This window comes from Myodes glareolus, chromosome 7, assembly GCF_982192425.1.
Source record: "Myodes glareolus chromosome 7, mMyoGla1.1, whole genome shotgun sequence".
In the NCBI taxonomy this organism is placed as follows: domain Eukaryota; kingdom Metazoa; phylum Chordata; class Mammalia; order Rodentia; family Cricetidae; genus Myodes; species Myodes glareolus.
In genome coordinates, this window is record NC_142032.1 from 102,476,641 (window position 1) to 102,496,242 (window position 19,602).

Here is a 19,602-nt window from a genome sequence, read left to right on the forward strand (position 1 = left end):
ATTGAGTTTGCAGACACATACTCCTGCATTGAGTTTGCAGACACACACTGCTGCATTGAGTTTGCAGACACACACTGCTGCATTGAGTTTGCAGACACACACTGCTGCATTGAGTTTGCAGACATACACTGCTGCATGTGCGCTCGTGCAGCCAGCGCTCTCCTGGCTGAGCTGTCTCTGCCTCACGAAAGGGTGGATGTTTCTGAGGAACTAAGCTGGTATCTAGAGAGATGGTCTGTAGATGAGAGTAAAACTTTACAGGCCAAACGTTTTAATCTTAGTTACTGTTGTGTTTGTGTGTGACGATGGGGCAGTGCACAGCTGTGATGCTTATAGACAAGTCAGAGAACAACTTCGTATATTCGTTTCGCTCCTTGTACCTTTATGTGCACTCCAGGGATTGAACTCAGGGCATCAGAACTTTGCCTTCTGAGCTATGTATCCAGCCCAAGATTTCAGTTTTGTTACTAAAAGCACTGAAGGACTAAATAGCTTAGCAGTTAAAAACCACTGGTTTTGCCAGGTGGTGGTGGCACACACCTTTAATCCAAGCACTTGGGAGGCAGAGACAGGTGGATCATTGTGAGTTCGAGGCCAGCTTGTTCTACCAAGTGAGTTCTGGGACAAGCTTCAAAGAAAGCTACAGAGAAACTCATTTAAAAAAAAAAAAACAACAAAAATAAATAAATTAAAAAGAACACTGCCTATTCTTCCAGAGGACCCAGGTTTGATTCCCAGCACCCACATTGCAGCTCACAACTGTCTGTAACTCCAGTTCCAGGGGATCCTATGCTCTCTTCTGGCCTCTCAGGGCACCAGGCACACATATGTTACACACAAATGAAATGCTCATACACATTAAATAATAAAATGATTCAGGAAAAAAAAAACAACCACTTAGAGCCTAATAGAGAAAGACTATCAAATCTGCATTAACCAATGATCGTTCTGACTACTGGTTAGAAAGCAGGTTTTGGAGAGGGTCCAGATTACACTAGACCCATTAAAGAGACACTTCTGGGAATCTGAGTGAGGCAAAGTCACTTTAGAAGAGGCTAGAGCTAGTAGAAAAGGAAGACATGAACTATTTTACTTTTATTTTTTTTCCATGATATTTATTGAGCTCTACATTTTTCTCTGCTCCCTTCCCTGCCTTTCCCCTCCCCTTCAACCCTCCCCCAAGGTCCCCATGCTCCCAATTTACTCAGGAAATCTTGTCTTTTTCTACTTTCTACTTCCCATGTAGATTATGTAAGTCTCTCTTGGTGTCCTCATTGTTGTCTAAGTTCTCTGGGATTGTGGTTTGTAGGCTGGTTTTCTTTGCTTTATGTTCAAAAACCACCTATGAGTGAGTACATGTGATAATTGTCTTTCTGTGTCTGTGTTACCTCACTCAAAATAATGTTTTCTAGTTCCATCCATTTTCCTGCAAAATTCAAGCTATCATTATTTTTTTCTGCTGTGTAGTACTCCATTGTGTTAATTACCACATTTTTTTTTTATCCATTCTTCAATCGAGGGGCATTTAGGTTGTTTGCAGGTTCTGGCTATGACAAACAAAGCTGCTATGAACATAGTTGAGCACATGTCCTTGTGGCACGATTGAGCATCCTTTGGATATATACCCAAAAGTGGTATTACTGCGCCTTGAGGAAAGTTGTTTCCTTATTTTCTGAGAAATCGCCACACTGACATCCAAAAGGGTTGTACCAGCTTGCATTCCCACCAACAATGCAGAAGTGTTCCCTTTCCCCCACAGCCTCTCCAGCATAAGTTGTCATCGGTGTTTTTGATCTTGGCCATTCATACAGGTGTAAGATGGAATCTCAGAGTTGTTGTGATTTGCATTTCTCTGATAACTAAGGATGTTGAGCATTTCCTTAAGTGTCTTTCAGCCATTTTAGATTCTTCTCTTGAGAGTTCTCTGTTTTAGCTTTGTTCTCCATTTTTTTATTGGATTATGTCACCTTTTGGTGTCCAATTTCGTGAGTTCTTTGTATATTTTGGAGATCAGACCTCTGTCTGATATGGGGTTAGTGAAGATCTTTTCCCATTCTGTGGGCTGTTGTTTTGTCTTGTTGACCATGTCCTTTGCTTTACAGAAGCTTTTCAGTTTCAGGAGGTCCCATTTATTAATTGTTTCTCTCAGTGTCTGTGCTACTGGGGTTATATTTAGGAAGTGGTTCCCTGTGCCAATGCGTTCAAGTGTACTTCCCACTTTCTCTTCTATAAGGTTCAGTGTGGCTGGCTTTATGTTGAGGTCTTTGATCCATTTGGACTTGAGTTTTGTGCATAGTGATAGATATGGGTCTATTTTCATTCTTCTACATGTTGAAATCCAGTTATGCCAGCACCACTTGTTAAATATGCTTTCTTTTTTTCCATTTGATATATTTTGCTTCTTTATCAAAGATCAGGTGTTCGAAGATGTGTGGATTGATATTCAGGTCTTCTATTCGGTTCCATTGGTCCTCCTGTCTGTTCTTATGCCAATACCAGGCTGTTTTCAGTACTGTAGCTCTGTAGTAGAGTTTGAAGTCAGGGATTGTGATGCCTCCAGAAGTTCTTTTATTGCCCAGGATTGTTTTGGCTATCCTGGGTTTTTTGCTTTTCCAAATGAAGTTGAGTACTGTTCTTTCGAGGTCTTTGAAGAATTTTCCTGTGATTTTGATGGGCAAGACATGAACTATTTGAAAAGTGTTTGGGAGATAAATTTGACAGGATATAGTATGGTGTCTGAGACAGAAAGAAATATGGGCATGGTAGTGCCTGCGCCTTGCCCAGAGCCAGGGCTCTGCAAGAGAACCCTCTTGCAGCACAGATGGCGGAGAGCTACTTCAGGGCACAGCCAAACCGAAGGACCCAAGTAAACCCCCCCCCCCAGTTTTTTCAAAATCGAAGTACATCTTGTAGGGTGTTTTTGTTTTGTTTTAATGAACATGAATTTTGTCTGTATGTAAGTGCACCGCTTCCATGCCTGGTTCCTGCAGGGGTCAGATGGCAGTGCCAGACCCCCTGAAACTAGACTTGCGGGCAGTTGTGAACTACCAGGTCAGCGCTGGCGACAAGTGCTCCTACCTACTGAGCTATCTTTCCGACTTATTTTGCTTTTTGATAAAATTATTATATGTATATTTTCTTGTAATTATTTAAACAACAGAAGTATCCCCAATTCCTCTTAGGCCCCACCCAGATGACACCCTTCTAAAAAGGGGACTCTCCATCTCTTTAGGTAATGTTAGTCAAGTACAGTTTTACGCCAGGTCTTTCTCAGTGAAGTGATATTAATGATATTTTGCCTGTACTTGAACAAATTGGAAACAACTCTGTTACCTCCCTTTATAGATAGCTTCTGTGGGTAGCAGCTGCTCTGGGTGTCCCAAGGGTCACCCTACTGTAGAGCTCTTGAGGGTGTGGTCTAGTGGGAAGTCATTAGGCTGTACCCTGGAGAGACTGAGGTCATTCTCATGGCCCCTGAGGTAGTTACTACCAAATCCTATTATAAGAGTGAGTGCAGCCTTGTACGGTCCCCTGGTGACTGAAGGGGCCCCTGCCAGGTCAAGTGCTGTCTGTTTGGGCTTTCACCCTCCAAACTGTAAATGAGGCCTTCTTTTCCTTTGCCCAACCTCAGGGATTTTATGAGAGCAATGGAAACATTCTAGAATTCTTTCATAATTTCATTTCACTGTCTCTTATCTGCATGTGTAACCTTCAGATCTTTAGCCTCCTTGTTCTCCAGAAGAGAGCTGTGGATTCTGGCTTGTCACGTCATAATTTACACTCACAGCAGACGTATCCTGAGACTATCCCATGCCGTAGCTGGCTTTTCATAGCACCCCCTGTCAGGTTGGCCGCTTTGCTCTCCCCTTTTCTTCTGGTTTGCCTCAGCTGCTGCCAGCTTTTGTCTGGAGCTTAGGAGCAGCTGCTACGGTAAACACAGCCCTAACTCCTCAGAGGGGCTCGCGGTTATCAGCCATAGAATTCCTCCTGTGTCTGAACAGAAGCTGCGTTCAGAACTGACACAGTGAGTTCGTCTTTCCCCAGGAGATGTTTATTACATTGGACTTCCTCCAATAACTGGGATCTCCTGTGCCTGAGGAGGAGTTATCAGGAGTGTCAGTGACTAACGGTGACACTCGGCAGCGATGTGACAGTCCCCACAGAGTGGTTTTCAGCTTTACTTCTTGTTAGGGTGGAGAGAACCTCAGACCCCATCTTTAACTCCTCATCCTCTTCCTCCTTCTAGCGTGGGAGCAGGATTGTCACCTTGGTCTTTACTGGCATGTTGACACGGTAGCAGGATAAACAGACTGTCCATCCACAAATGAGGTGGGCCCAAGTTCACACCACAGTGTGGCGACCTCTGAGTCTTGACAGCCACTCTCCTGTGAGTGTGCGTTCCTGATGGAGATCCTCCCCATCCTCTGGGTCCTGGAGTCTTCTGTAAAGATGACTTCTCTAGGTAATTACATCGAAACTGGTTGTCTGTCTAGTTTAGAGGAGTCACTCAGTGATCTGACCTTTGCTGTAGGCTGGCATACCTGTAATTGATGAGTAGGGCTCTCCTAGGAAGGTGATTTAGTTCTGAGTGAGTCACCAGGACTTAACTCATTTACTGTTTACCACAGCAGGCATGGGTGAAACTCTCCAGGTTACAGGCATTATGCTAGAGCTTGGATGCCAGCAGATTCTGAGCTACAGGGACCTGGAACAGGGGACAGAGAAGTGTCTCACGGTTCCTTCCCAACGCTGAGGACCCCAGCGTCTTTGGTTAATTGGGTGGGTCCCTGATTGACAGTTAAGTGAATTTCAGGCATGTTACTGTTGTGGTAGCAAGAATCTGATTAATGCTTTGAGGTAATATAGAAATTTCTGCCTTGCATTCATTGGCAAACTCGTTTGCTTATTTGGGCAAGCAGCAGTTATCTTGTAAGCGTTTATAGAGTGGGCAGATCCCTCTTTACAATCTCACGATTACCTGAAATTGAATGAAATGTATTCCCTGGCAATGCTGAAGCATGCATGGGCAGCCCGTATATTGGGTTTTGTGTTCTAAGTTGATGAGGACGACTGACCAGGTCTCTTCCTCAAGAGAGCACCTGATTTCATTTCAGATGGTTGTGAGCCACTGTGTGGGTGCTGGAAATTGAACTCAGGACCTCTGGACGAGCAGGCTCTTAACTACCGAGCCATTGGCTGGAGAGACAGAATTACCTACTTGTAGTAAAATCTTAGTCTTTTTTTGGTGAGAAAAGGGCTTTGGTAAAACACTCAAGATTTCTCCCCAGCCCTTCCTTAGTAATCACCCTTTTTCCCCCCCTCCCAAGACAGGGTTTCAGACCTGAATATCCTGGAATTCACTTTAGATCAGGCTCACCTTGAACTCACAGAGATACAGTGTAATCACCATTCTTGATTCTGTCTCTGTCTGTTTTTTGTTTGTTTGTTTTCTGTTTTTTTGTGGCAGGGTTTCTCTGTAGCTTTGGAGCCTATCCTGGAACTTGCTCTGTAGACCAGGCTGGCCTCGAACTCACAGAGATCCGCCTGCCTCTGCCTCCCGAGTGCTGGGATTAAAGGCGTGCGTCACCACTGCCTGGCTCTTATTCTTTCTCTAAATTCAACTTCTCAGCACCCAGCACCTCACGAGAGGATCCCGAGTGGTTTTGTCATTTTGTGCCAGCTTATTTCATTTGGGACAAAATCTCCAAGGATGATTCATATGCTAAAGTTACCTTCCTTTTTTAAGAAAAAATTGCTATTTTTTTTTTACTGTTTTCATGTGTATGGGTGTTTTGTCTGTATATATGTTTGTATTCCACGTGTTTGCCTAGTGACCAAAGAAGCTTGATCCCCAGGAACTATAGTTTCAGGACGTTGTGAGTCACCACATGGGCGCTGGGAATCAAACCTCGGTCTCTGAAAGAGCAGCCAGTGCTATAAACTGCAGAACTATCGCTCCAGCCCCAGTTCCCTTCCGTTTCAAAGCTGAGTAACATTCTCTCGTCTTCCACATGACATGTTCAGTCTCTTGTACGTTCTAAGTCATAGCTTCTGTACCAGAGATTTATGCTTGGTTTTATAACTGTGTCCCCAGTTTGAACTTAGAGTCAGAAACTATAGTTAATTCATCTTCTGTGGCTAATGCTTTGATCGGAGGGGATCATTGTGGTTATTTGATTTCAGGGTTCCTAGAAATAAAGCTATGAGGTTTTGTAATCATATTAGGAGCCTTCTCAGGCTCTCCCCATAGGTCTGCACTACCTCCTTAGGACAGTGTTTTCTCACTTCTGTGAAGATGTCTGTCATCCGAACTGAAGTAGCTCTCATTGTGTCAGGGAATCTTGGATGGAAATTACCTTCTTCAGAGGGCCACCCTGACGTCGTGGCTTGTGAGAGCTAGTCACGGTAGTTTCTGGCCATGGCAGAAGTCATGCTGGAGTAGAAGGGTTGTGAAATGTTTTTGGTACTTTCTTCCTTAAATTCTTCATGTGATGCTCTGGGGCAGGCGTCCTGCCTCACGCTCTGAGGAAACTTTGGTGCAGCCTCACTTCGTGGCTCCTCAGAGCTCCTAGAAAGCTCCGGAGTCAGAGTGTGTGCTGTCTTCACCAGGGCAGACTGTTTGCAGGCTTAACCTTCTTTTGCCTTTCAATTTTTAAAACTCTGTTTAAATAATTTTGTGTAATGTTTTGCCTGCATGTATGTCTTTGTACCATGTGCATGCACAGGTGATATTGAACTCACTTCAATACCGAGAGATCCACTTACGTCTGCCTCCCAGGTGCTACCATGCCTAGCCTGATCTGTTACTTTTCCTGTCTCTGCAGACACTTTCTGTGCTTTTTTTGAAATATTTATTTATTTGGAACTTTTTTTCATAGGTTCTGACTGTGTAACCTTGCCTGGCCTGTAACTTCATATGTAGAACTTCAACTTCCTCGGATGCTCTTGCCTCTGCCTCCCAAGTGCTAGGATCAGGTGTGTACCACTACAGTCAGAATATGTTTTTATTAAAAAGAAAAGTCTCTCTTCGGATTCCTGGCCTATTAAGGTTCCTCACAGGTGGAGCACCTGTCATGTGGATTAAACTCTTTACTGTGTTCTAACCTGGCCTGTTTGTGTCCTCCTGAGAATTTGAACTCTTGTTGCTAAGTAACCACTGCTGTTATAGATGTCTCTCAACAGGCATCCTCACAGTTGGTTTAAGAACTCCTTCCTTGGCCAGGCCGTGGTGGTGCACACCTTAATCCCAGCTCTTGGGAGGCAAAGACAGGCGATCTCTGTGAGTTTGAGGCCAGCCTGGGCGAGCTCTAAAGCCACAGAAAAACCACATCTCGAAAACGTAAAAAAAAGAACTCCTTCCTTAGAAACTTCCCAAGACTCAAAATTTTAAACCAATGAGTCTGTCTTCTGTGTGGAGCCTGGGATAGAGAGGAGGAGGCAGACGTGGATCCAGAAAGACCAGCTAGGAGTCTGTGCTTGCAAATATTGTTAACTTGACAAATGCTAGAATTACCTACAAAATAAACTTATGGGATTGTCTATGAGGAAGCTTCTGGATCAGTTTAGCTGTGGTGGGAAGACCCTTCTTAACTGTGGGTGACACCGTTCCCTGGGGTAGGGTCTAGACTAGGAGAAGGAGAACATGCGCTGAGCACCTGCTTCACTTCCCTGCTTCCTGACCGCAGATGCTGCGTGAGCCCCAGGCAGGCGCCTCTCACAGCTTTTCTGGCCTTCCTTCCTGCTCTCCTCTAGTTCTACAGCGAGTCGGGCATGCCCACCAAACACCTCTCCGACAGCGTGTGTGCCGTGTGTGGGCAGCAGATCTTCGTAGATGTCAATGAAGAGGGCATCATCGAGAACACATACAGGCTCTCCTGCAATCACGTGTATCCTGCTTTGTGCTGCATCTCTCCTGAACCCGTGCTCCAGCCATGGTAGGAAGAGGGTGGCATGACCCTGGTATGTCAGAAACTTTAGCCTTTTTATCGCCCTTTTCTTCCAGAATGGCACTGCCCTTAGTGAAAGGTGGTTACGGACTGCCAGGTCCTAGAGAGCTGCAGCTGCAGCTAGCGAGGCCACTCAAGCTGATGTGTGCACAGAGGAGGAGACTACCGAAATGCTTCAGTTTAGAGTTGAGTCCCTTACTGAGGATTTGATCTCATCTTGATCATGTCTTTACTAAGTACCCGTCCTGTGCCATGTTGGGAACTGTGTATTTGTCTCCATCCTGGTTCATAACAGCCATGTAAATTAGGATCATGGCTCTCACTCCCCTGGGAGGAAACATTCGGAGAGAAGGGCCCTCCCCAGATCACACAGCTGTATGTAAGGAGTGAACCTTTCTCTGGAGCTGCCGCTCTGGCATGCTGAGGTCCAAGATGGGGCTAAAGTACCAGTTTGGCTTTCCACCACTTCCCTTGACCAATGGTGCTCAGATTCCACGAGTTCTGTATCCGAGGCTGGTGCATCGTGGGAAAGAAACAGACGTGTCCATACTGCAAGGAGAAGGTGGACCTGAAGAGGATGTTCAGCAACCCGTATCCTTTGAGTCCTTGCTGGGGTAGCTGGTGGGAGGAAGGCACTCTCAGTGTCTGCATCCCACTGTTCCACCCCGCTGCCTCCACCTGGAGTTTGTTTACTCCTCAGTTTGGCTCTGTCCTGGAGAACTGGGGTGCGACATGAGGCAGCCAGGAAGCTCAACTGCCTATCATAAATTACTAACAAAAGTGGCCACTGCAACTTGTGTGTCTGCTTCCTCTCTAGAAAGTTCTTCACCTGAATCATCTCACTTGATTCCCTGGCAGCCCTAAGAGGCTGAGCCGTGGCCGCAGTTATTCACCAGTGAGCGATGCCTTCCCCACGGTTTGCATCCAGAGCTGCCTTTGCCTGGGTAGGCAGGGCCTGCGGGCCCTTTTCCCCATTCGCTTCTGCCCCGCTCCTACCCTAGCTGCCCTTTGTGTTCTGTCGTTTCCTGTCCCCTCTATACAGCAGGACTAGCCATGGGACAGGGGTGCTCCACCATTTCCAGAGCCTCTCTGCAGACTTTCCTCCCAGCTGGGCTCTGTAGGCATCCTTTCTTCTCTCTAGAGAGAGCAGAATGAAAGGAAAGGCTTCTTGGCCTCAGGAGGGCCTCCTTCAAGTCTCTGCCAGAGGCTGCTTGTGACTAATCTGATTGACACCGTTTTCCTGATTCTGTTATACTATACTACTCCTTGGAAGACGGGAATAAGCATCCACTCACCCCAGACCAAAGCAAGGGTGCCACTCAAGTCCAGCTTGGTGAACCAGTGAGGCTTATTGGTGTTACTTAGAGGAGTATGGTGAAGGGTTACTTGCTGTACCTGAAAGGACTCAAAGACAGCCGTATCGCCAAAAGCTGCCATGGATGATGGCTTCTGGAAGCCACAAACCTGGCACTTCTGCAGGCGGTTCAGTTGGTCTGAGCAGCTTCTAGCAGCTCAGCTGTGTCTCAGCAGTTTTCACCACTTATAGATACTCGGTGAAGGAGGAGCCTAGTGTGACCAGATAGTCAGTTTCAGGGACTTCTGAAGCCTTTGAATTGTTTACTTTCTGGGCTTACTTCCCTGCTGGATGGGATGTTTCACCTCTTTAGAATAGTGGATTTTTTGTTTGTTTGTTTTGGTTTGGTTTTTGTTTTCCAAAAGAGGATTTCTCTTTGTAGCACTGACTGTCCTGGAACTTGCTCTGTAGACCAGACTGGTCTCAAACTCAAGAGATCTGCCTGCCTCTGCCTCCCGAGTGATGGGATTAAAGGTGTGTGCTGCCACCACCACCCAAGAAGAGCCTATGTCTTACACTTCCTGCCAAGATGGAAGCTTTTTTTCTGGAAGAAAATTGCTACACAACATGTCAGTAAACACAACCTTTTCCTTAATGGAAAAACCCTTAAATTTGATACATTACAAGAAACTTCTTGGGGCAGGAGTATAGCTAGCCCAGAGGCAGAATACTTGCTAGAAGACCCTGCTGGTTTCCTGTACTCCATTCCCAGCTTCCTCCGGGATACATTTCATGGATACATTTCTAGGGCGTCTGTCAGACTCAGGCTGTTTGTCGTCTCTGAGCAGGTGGTGTGTGGAGCCCTGCACGGATGTCGGTTGTGGAGAGATCGGTTTTACCTCTCCACTTCTCGTGTCTGCTCCAGTCCCTTTTGCTCTCCTTCCCGATTCTCTGGGTTCAGTGCTTCATTCCAACATGGAGAGCTGAAGAGAAGCTGGGTAGCTTTGTTTTTCTCTGGGCTACGGAGCAGCATAAAACTGTAGGCAAATCCAAGGACGGCTCACTACCCTGCTGAATGAACCTAACAGCTCTTGCATATAATCTAGCCTCTGATCCTTAACGCCCTACCAGCTGGGAGAGGCCTCACGTCATGTATGGACAGCTGCTGGACTGGCTGCGCTACCTGGTGGCCTGGCAGCCTGTGATCATCGGCCTGGTTCAAGGCATCAGCTACATTCTGGGCCTGGAATAAACAGCAGCCACATCACTGGGGAGCCCACCCCACCTGCCATGGACCTCAGGGCACTTCCCTTGCTGCCCGTGAAGACTTGGGTGGGAAAGACTCAAAGGCACTTTGGGCCACTCAGGACCTCCCCAACTGGGTCTGGTTTTGGGGGTGGGGATGTTGGAGAACCAGCCAGTGGGGCTGTTAGCAGCGGGGGCTTTTTAAAAGAAAATTATTTTGATGAATATATTTAAATTTTTTTATTGTGGAGCATAGGAATTGTCCCCCACCCCTAGGCCTTACCCTGCCTGAACATGGTAGGGCAGAGCTGTTGGTTGGGAGGAGTCTTCTCACCTCTGGCTGAGAGCAATAGTGTGGGTTTTCTGCTGGCTGAGTGCTTCAGCCTACCCTTCCCCGTCCCTTCCCTCTGTAAGGCGCAAACCTGGTTTGCACTCAGTGTAGAAGAGCTCAGACTGGTGCCAAGATCCAATGCTGAGCAGTGAATGCTCTCTTCAGCTGTCTGGGACATAAGGTGGCTGTTGTACATGACTGTTCCCTTTTTGTCTGGAAACTTAAGACTGAGCGTGGCAAAATTGATGACTTTTCCAACTAGGGAAGCCCTGTGACCTCAAAATTCACTGACATGTTTTGGGACAACTGGAAGAGTGAGTAGCATGGATTACCTACCACTGAGCAGGGCTGTCGCCAGGCAGGGTATAGAAACCATCTATGTATAGTTAGGCTGTGGAAGCTACTTTGGTAGCAATGAATGTTGCAGCTTCTTGTGCAAATAGAGCCTCAGCCTGGAAGTGGTAACGTGCCAAAGTGTGTGCTGCATGTGCACAGAGCAGACAGACTAATGGGTACCAATTTCTGCAAGTCATCAATGTGCCCTTGAAGCTAAGCAGAGATTCCCAGACTAGGGAACAGCCCTATGGAGGCGTGGTCATTTGTGGGGTCTTCCTGGGCCTGACAGTAGGAGTGGTGGGTGGATGGGAAGAATAAGACCCGAGTGAGCACAGGTTCCGAAAAGTGGGGGCTTCTGAGCAGGCCTAGTCGCAGTCCTGGGCGTTTGGAGACAGTGGGAGGGCACCGTGGGTCTACAGCACTGGCCAAACAGGCCCTTGTCACCTTTGAATAAAGCTCCATGAGCTAGGCTGGAGAGCTTTTCTTTTTGCCACTCTTTCCTGTGACCTCTGGGGTGTCTTGCCTCTTGCACCTGAGAGCTGGGGCCTACAGTCGTGGACACTGTGTTTCCACCCCTGCCCCCTATGTGTGTAGTTCCTGTTTTTTGGCATTAGGTGCCCTAAGGCTTCACTGAGCCCCCTTTCAGACTGAGGTGGCTGAGACTAGTACCCCAACTATTCAGCCTATTCCTGTATCCTCAAGCCTTGGGAGCTGATCAAAGGACTCAGGGATCGATCAACTCTTCCTTTGTTCCCCTGCTGCTTTCACACCGAGTCAGTCCTGAGTCCCACAACCTCCTCTGGGCCACCTCTGGTCTCAGGTTCCTCTTCCTGTACCTCCACCCATCCCCCAGTCTCTAAGAATCCCTGTCCCCCGACCCCCCCCCCCCACACACCCAGGGGAGTGCAGCCTCTGGTCTCTGGGTCAAACTCTCCCTGCAGTCTGCAGCCTAGGTGGGAGAAGGTGGGTGGAGTTGATCAGAGAAATGAATGTGGTATACAGACATGGCTTTCAGCCTCCTGCATCCGAATCAGTTATGAATTTTTGTTCCAAACCGGATCCATTTCCCTACCTTTCGTCAGCAGCTTCCCCGTTGATCGCAGAACCACAAACCTCGGACCATGTACATACTTACCCAGGTGCACGCACCAGAAGCTCTGTCCTAAAGAGCACAGCTTCAGATGATCAGATTCTGAGTGTGTACCTGCCGAGTTCCAGCCCCCAAGCTACTGGACTGCTGGGGAAGTGCTTTCCTGGCGGCTGTTTAGGGTCAGCTCTGCTAGTGGCTGGGAAACTTGTACACCAACCAGTTGCTGTTTCCTGTGGTGAGAGTTTTGGAGCTCCCAGAAGCTCTTCAGGGCCTTAGAGCCGGGTGGAAAGATCTAGATTTAACCAGTGAGCCTACAACACGTTCCAGTGGCTCCCGTGCCTGTCAGGGTGGGTGTGAGACAGCAGACTTTGGGCCAATATAGCATTGAGGGTAAAAAGGTCAGTGATTCAATTTGAAGTCCCCAGTACCAATTAATATTGACTCCTTGGGCACTGTTATGGAGAAAGTAAAAGCTTGACTCTATAGGAAGTTAAGTGAAGGGGGAGGGGGCACCGCCATCCTGACCCTCTCTCTGTAAGGCAGCACTGATCTGCAAGAGAGACTGATCTGTCTCACTCTCAGGGGTCTTAGTGGTGTGAGGTGAGAATTTGGAGAGGGGCCTGGGAAATTTGTCTAGTGTGAGCTGTGGGTCAAGGGGCGGAGCAGTCTGTTTGGGATTCCTAGGCAGGAAGTGAAAGTGAAATCATGGTTGGGAGCTTTCCCAGAAGCGGACTGCATCCTGCCCTTCCCAGAAAGAGGGCTGTCAACGGAGAGGGTTGCTTCCCAGGTAAGTCCCTGGCTCTTTGTGCCTTTCTCCTCCCTAACCTCTCTGGGTAAGATTGGATTGGGGAACTGTTATATAAATGCTGTTTGGAGCTGGTATGAGAGGAAATTTACTAGGGAACAACAGCAGTGTCTTAAGTGCCAAAGGCCCGGCTTGTGGCTCTAGGCCTGCCCTCTGAAGTAGCAGAGGCTCAGATGGACTGTCGGAGGGAAGAAACCTGAAGATGTGGGACTGGCTGAACTCCACTCTTCCTTTCCAGAGGAAGTTACAGACACCAGGCTTGCTTGCTTCTGACACAGTCATCACAACCATGAGACACTGTTGGACAACAGGTGGGACATGGGGCTTTGTGGGGTCATCCTAATAGAATGGAGTAATGTGGCTAACTTGGCCATCACCCCCAAGATGTTGTATCCAACTCTGCTATTGCTCTAAGCCTCCATGTAGCTGCTTTGGTCTGGCTCCACTTCAAGGCTTCTTTGCACCACATTCAGCTGGGCTAAAGGGTTTCCACCCATTCTGATGCCTGCTGACAGCCCAGGAGTATCTGGGTAGAGGTTTGCGTCTGACCAGAGCAGTGCTAGGGTGCTGAGCTTTACACCTGTAATTCTGTTCCTCAGACCCTAGTCCTTGGCGGGTCCTGCTTCTCTGTGTCCATGTCGTCATTCTGGCCAGAGGCACATGTGCACCTCAGACAAAGGACCTGTGCTCTTCCTGGTCTCCAGCACTGCACGTGATCTGGCCAGAGGAAGAAGTGCCACTGAGTAAGGAGCGGTTACGGGAGCCCAAGAGGTTAGAGTTGTCAGAGGTCAGGGGTTAGGCTGACTTAGGAATGTGCCACCCACCTGCCAAGAAGCACCAGTTTGGCTCTGTTCACCACTCTACTGCCCAGCTCCCAGGATGGTTCCTATAGGACTGTAGCCCTCCCAGGGCCTTGGACCCTGCCTGCCTTCTGGCCATCTCAGCCAGCAACATCAGCCTACTAGCATGACCCATATTGACCCTGTCTTCCCAAGGAAGGAGGCACAGAAGTGGAAGATTTGATGAACTTAGGACATTTCGTACATAGGCTTAGGGAGATTGATGCCTGTAATATTAAATATTCCCTTTTAATATTTTTCTACATAAGTGGGGTACAGGTATTGTAGGTTCTGATTCATGACTAAGAGGAGCTGGCAGGGTAGGGGGCCTCTGATAGAATAACTAACAGCCATCTGTGCTCCTAGATGGAACGCTGACCTTGTCCTGTACTGCCTGCAGCCGCTTCCCCTACTTGAGCATCCTCTACTGGCTGGGCAATGGTTCCTTCATTGAGCACCTCCCAGGCCGGCTGAGGGAGGGTCACACAAGGTGAGGGTCACAGCAGTCAGGCTAGTAGAAGGGAGACATCCCCTGCAACCCTCTCATGATTCTCTTCTGCCTCTGCAGTCGGGAACACAGGAACACCAGCACTTGGTTACAGAAAGCCTTGGTGCTAGAGGAACTGAGCCCCACCCTACGAAGCACCAACTTCTCCTGTCTGTTTGTGGATCCTGCACAGGTGGCCCAGTATCATATTGTTCTGGCCCAGCTCTGGGTAAGGACCCTGGAGAAAGGCATCCGGGAATCTCTGCTGTCTGGGGGAGGAAGGATGGGCTTTGCCAGGACAGTAACTGAGGACTTGATAGGGACAGGAACTCCTCCTCAGCTCTGACCTCGTGTGCCTTTACTTCCTCAGGATGGGTTGAAAACAGTCCCGACCCCTTCTCAAGAAATCCTCTCCAGCCACAGCCCAGAACCCACATCAGCAGGGCCAGGGGTCAACATGCAGCCGGCCACAGCATGGCCTTGACTGGAGCCTGGCTCTCATCAACCTGGAGGGTGAAGGCTACACCACAGGCTCTGCTTGTCCCACGCAGCTGAACCTCAAACTCAAGCTCTATTTCTACCTAGAATATCATAGTAATTAAATTAGAATTTCCCCTGCTTTTCCCTCTGTCCATGCGCGTTAACTTTTCTAACGTCTTCTTCACCCCACTGGTGTCGAGGGACCTTGGAGACCTGCTGGTGCCTTAGCCAAGCAATAGGAGCTCTGCCTACAAGTTCACATTGACTTTCCAGAGGCTTGTCAGGTCTCACATTCTGCACCGATTCAGCAGGTGAACCCTGGTCGAGATGTCACTCTGACAAGATCTATCTCAGCTCTGGCCAATCTGCATTGACTTCATTATTTATAGGTGGTTTTTTTTCCTCATCTGCCCCAATGTCCTAAGGAAGGGATGGGACAATGGCTGCTTCAGATCACAACTAATCTCAGCAGGGCCCACAATGAGTCCTCATTTAGTGACATCTCAACCTGATGTATTTTAGGCCCTAGTACTGTCTATAGGAATGCTGCCTGTCTCAGGAAGGGGCAGGGGACACTGACTCTCTTGCCAATTAGAAATTCAAGATAGATAACGCAAACCCTTGACATAGAAAACAACCCATAGTATTAGTTAGGAACAGGGAGCAGAAATGGAATGTGGAAAGATCCCAGGAAGGCAGATGAGAAGAGTGCTGGTCTCCAGACTCAGGAGGGCCAAACACAGGCTCCAGAGAGCTGTCACTTCCCTCCTTCCCCCATAACGACACAAAGCGCAGCACTCAAGGGAGAAAAATAGACTTTATTTACAAGTAATAACATTTTAAAAAGATCCATCCCTGGCCCTTAAAAACCTTCCCATAGTTCCATATCCCACCCCAGTGCAAGTCTGGGGAAGGTGAAGTGTGAGCTGCCATGGAAGGCTGTCCCCATCCCACTCCTGAGACCCAGGATCCATCTGCCCTGGAAAAGAGCATCTTCCAGGCAGGTGTGTCCTTGTGTAGACGGGAGCAGGAAGAGCAGAGGCTCCTACCAGGTCAAGCCCAATCCTAGGGTTCAAGAGCAAAGGCCTCTGCTAGGCCTAGCCACCAGAAAGAGCAGGAAGCAGAACCTGCTTCTCCAATGGTCCCTTCTAGGTCCAGAGACTAAGGAAGACTGTCTGGGCTCAAGAATTCAGCCTCAAATCTAGTTACAATGGAGTAGACTTTCCTCCAAAAGGGGAGGGGGGGAGAGGTCAGGAGGCAAGATAAGGAGAACACCCCACAATGTCCACGCTTCCTGGGCCAGCTCTGAAAAGATGCCTAGAAGGCATCAATGAAGGTCCAGGAACCAGGCAAGGGTGCAGGCAAGCATCACTGTGTCTGGGGGGCAGGCCGCCATTGGCCTGGGAGCTGAGAGAAGGCACTGAGAGGGACAGTAGAGGGAAAAGGACCAGGTAGGGCCACGCACTGGTGTTGACTCTTTAATGCTTTGCCTGAAAAAGAGAGACGGTCACTTGGCCAGATTAAATCTCCTGTTGCCAGCCTCTATTAGCTCAGAAAACCCCTGCCTGGAACCCCTCCCTTTGTGCTCCATAAACACCCATCTTTAAATTATCAGTTGCCAACCATGCCTAAGTGGCGTCCTCAATTATGAATGGCTACCCAGGACAAAGTGCCTCTTCTTGCGCCCCTCCCTCCACTGGTCTAGCTTGGCCCTGCTTTGGATGCTGCCCTATAGAGTACTCAATCTAGTTTACTGTGTTACCTTGCCCTTGGCCCGAGGGGTAGCAGTGCTGGCAATGCGGGGAGAGCGGCGGGTTCCACTGCGAGTATTGGGAGAGACCTTCGCTGGGGTCTTCTTGGAAGCTCCTCGCCGTAGAAGACTATTTCCCAGCTTCTTGGGTGTGTTAAGGATGCTGAAGGCCATTGACTGGCGCCGATCCACCTGTGGGGATCAGTTTGTCAACTGGCTACTTTGGGGCTCTGCCAGCAAGGTTTCATTTGGCCGGCCGGCCTGCCTGCCTGTCTTCCTTCCCTCCCTCCTTCAGTCCCAGCCTAACCTGAACTGGAGCTGCTTTCTTCTGGGCTTCAGCATTGCTGCTCTGCTTACGTCCTTCATGCCGGTCCCTGGGAGTCAGGGGCCGTGGGAAGCAGCTGGTAGCTTTCTTGGACTGTGAGGCAGAGGACAATGAGACAGTTGCCTTCCCCATCTGACAGAGGCCGTTCCAGCAGTCCCATTGCAAGATTTCCCTCCCATTTACTACTTAAGACATGGTGAGAACAGATCACAGATGCTTGTGTGTCACTTACCTCGGGAGTGCCAGGGCCCTGGTGGGTCTCTAAGGAGACCCGTTTGCGCTGCTGCCGGGTGGTAATGCCAAGACCCTCAGAAATCTGGGTTGGCTGCATGCTGGCTCGGCGTAAGGTTTCCTGGGGGTCTCCGGTTTTCATCTCCTCATCAGTGATGGTGGCCAGGTTCGTGGAAGGCTGCATGGAACATGAGGAAGCAACCATGTGTCCCAGCTGTCTGAAGCAGGAACTAGGGCTGCCACACAACACTGAAGAGCTGGATCTACCTATGAGGAATAGCTAGTAGTCTCAGCAGTCTCAATCTGACTTCACTCCTGAGTGACTGCTGCCGTCTGTTCCATGTAGAAACACGAGAGACATTTCCAATAGGCCAAAGACCCAGCATACATATTCGGGCTAGCCACTTCAGTCAGTGTGGGAGGCCTTGAGGTGACCCCGCATCTCACCCTAGACTCCAGAGGATAGCAGGTCTTCAGGTGCGGGGGGCACACTCGGTTGCGCTGCTGCAGCTCTGCAATGCGGTTCCAATCGTCCAGCTGCTCGGGCTCATCCTGGCAAGTCCCCATGTAGAAGCTGTTCCTTCCTGCGACAGGCAGGACGTTAGGGCACACGACTGCGGCTGCACACTGTCTACTAACCTGGCCAGATTTTTTGGACCCCGCTCCATCCCACCTTCCTGAGGGGCTTCAAGCTGGATACACAAGTCTTATTCTGTGTCAATGGGACAGCCATCCAGACCATTTGTCTCCCGGGGGAGGGCAGAGTGCAGCAGAGGCTGCCGTATCTTATTTACCTGTCAAGGCTGACTGAGGCCCATGAACTGATAGCCAAGGACCTAAAGGGCAACTTTCAAGAAATTTCGACAGCCTGACCTTCCCAAAGCTTGCGGTCTCGCAGAAAGTAGCCTAAAGAACCCCTCGAGTGCCGATTATCTCTCACACTGGGAATCTTAAGCGATTGGTGTACATCCCTGGTCCCAACGGCTCCTTTGCAGTCCTAGGACATGGAAGGCCCTTAGGTGGCAGGGGCAAGTGAGGGCCAAAAGTTCTGGTACAGGAAGGCAGCAAGGAGGCCTGCCTTGAGCTTTTGAAATCTTGCTCTTCCCTATGCCAAGATCCACTCCCAGTCTTGTTTGGGGTTGTGGTAAATTCCCGCAGTCTCCTCACCTTGGGAGGCCCCACTGGACATCCTGGCCTGGGAGTGACGAGCAGAGCTTCGAGTGGTAGGCCGGTAACCAGGCAGGCTGAGCAGAGCCGAGTTGCCATCATCAGGGGAACCCAAACGGGCCAGAGACTGGGTGGAAGAGGTGGCGCGCAAGCTGGGCTGGGGAGCAGGGGCAGACTGCGTGCTATAGAAGGATGAGTTGGCGCTGTCTGGCTCTTCCACATCTAGTTTCTGGAAGGATGAATCATTGCAGTAACACCATAGCACCACCTCCTCGGTCCCAAAGCTCTCAGATGCTACAGTACAGCTGTTGTTCCCACACTGCTTTAAAGGGGTCTTTAGATGGCAAGCGTAGAGACAGGCCACACGGCCAGAAGCTCTTGCAAGATGCTGAGGCTGCCAAGACCCTTCTACCCGTAATACTTTGAAGGAAGCATTATCATTATCAGCCTGTGTCAGAGGTAAGAAGTACGGTGACAGGTAGCAGTAGCTAGGCTAAGAGGCAGCTCCCTGTCTCCTGAGGTAGCGAGCTGGTCTCAGCCTACAGCTTCTGCCATCACTGCATCCAAGGTTCCCGGGGTCTGAATATCATCAACACTCTCCCTAATTCTCAGTAGTAGAAGGAAGTCACTGTGAGACGACAAAAAAAACAAAAACAAAAAAAACCAAAAAAACCCATGCCAAGCTCCATCCTGACTGCATGGGATGCTAGAAACTCAGGGTTACTGATAGTTCCTATATTCTGCTTTGCCTTCCTCTCAGGCAGGTCCTGTCCTTGTCTAGAGAAAAGCTCCTCAGTAAGTTAGGACCGTAGCTTATTATCCTAGCTTATCCCGACTGAGCCCCACGCTCAGGAGCCTAACCTTGGTCATGGTAATGTTGATGATTTGTGTGGTACGCCGGCGAGCAGAGCGAGTCTTACGGCCAGAGTCAGGGAACGCATCCCCCAGGGAGTCCAGGCTGCTCTCTAAGGGGGCCTGACCCCGAGCTGGAATGGGGGTGAAGTAGAGACTCTCCAGGGATTCCACCTTGGGGGGCAGGCGCTGGGAGATGGGTGAAGCTGGCTCTCCAGGGACACTGGTGCCATCTGGCTGGGTACGAGGCAGCTTGCTGTAGAGAAAGTGATGTCCTGAGATGCAGTTCCTGGGCTAGAAGGCACGCTGTCTGTCCACTAGCCCCAAAGTGATTCTTACACTGATGTGTAAATGTGGTAAAACATACTCTCACTGGTATTTCCAAAATACTGAAAAGGAGCTGACTGAGCTTTTCTAGTTCACT

At 49.1% G+C, this 19,602-nt stretch overlaps 3 protein-coding genes across 6 annotated transcripts in view; 2 read left to right on the top strand and 1 right to left on the bottom strand.

Annotated features, from left to right (window-relative positions):
• Rnf121 (ring finger protein 121) overlaps positions 1–11,627 on the top strand; it is a 61,054-nt gene extending 49,427 nt beyond the window's left edge. For both annotated transcript variants that reach the window (XM_048429643.3, XM_048429642.3), the window contains exons 7-9: positions 7,753–7,886; positions 8,436–8,537; positions 10,372–11,627. In XM_048429643.3, the coding sequence (XP_048285600.1) occupies positions 7,753–7,886; positions 8,436–8,537; positions 10,372–10,492 (357 nt within the window). In that variant the 3' untranslated portion in view covers positions 10,493–11,627. The remainder of the gene's footprint in view (positions 1–7,752; positions 7,887–8,435; positions 8,538–10,371) is intronic.
• Positions 11,628–11,776: 149 nt separating this feature from the next.
• Il18bp (interleukin 18 binding protein) lies at positions 11,777–14,995 on the top strand. 3 transcript variants are annotated; one of them, XM_048429649.3, is made up of 6 exons: positions 12,062–13,029; positions 13,192–13,358; positions 13,647–13,790; positions 14,253–14,376; positions 14,455–14,602; positions 14,744–14,995. In XM_048429649.3, the coding sequence occupies exons 2-6, from the start codon at positions 13,250–13,252 to the stop codon at positions 14,855–14,857; spliced, it is 639 nt and encodes a 212-aa protein (XP_048285606.1). In that variant the 5' UTR covers positions 12,062–13,029; positions 13,192–13,249; the 3' UTR covers positions 14,858–14,995. The 3 variants fall into 3 exon arrangements, with proteins under 3 accessions (XP_085548952.1, XP_048285606.1, XP_048285607.1); XM_048429650.3 differs by having other exon boundaries at positions 12,078–13,029; positions 13,286–13,358; XM_085692826.2 differs by lacking the exon at positions 14,253–14,376 and having other exon boundaries at positions 11,777–13,029; positions 13,647–13,818.
• A 656-nt stretch (positions 14,996–15,651) lies between these two features.
• The window catches only part of Numa1 (nuclear mitotic apparatus protein 1), a 73,616-nt gene continuing 69,665 nt past the window's right edge, over positions 15,652–19,602 (bottom strand). The window contains 7 exon segments of the mRNA XM_048429631.3: positions 15,652–16,343; positions 16,616–16,795; positions 16,911–17,021; positions 17,161–17,337; positions 17,607–17,743; positions 18,327–18,555; positions 19,188–19,434. Coding sequence (XP_048285588.3) covers positions 16,332–16,343; positions 16,616–16,795; positions 16,911–17,021; positions 17,161–17,337; positions 17,607–17,743; positions 18,327–18,555; positions 19,188–19,434 — 1,093 coding nt within the window. The 3' untranslated portion in view covers positions 15,652–16,331.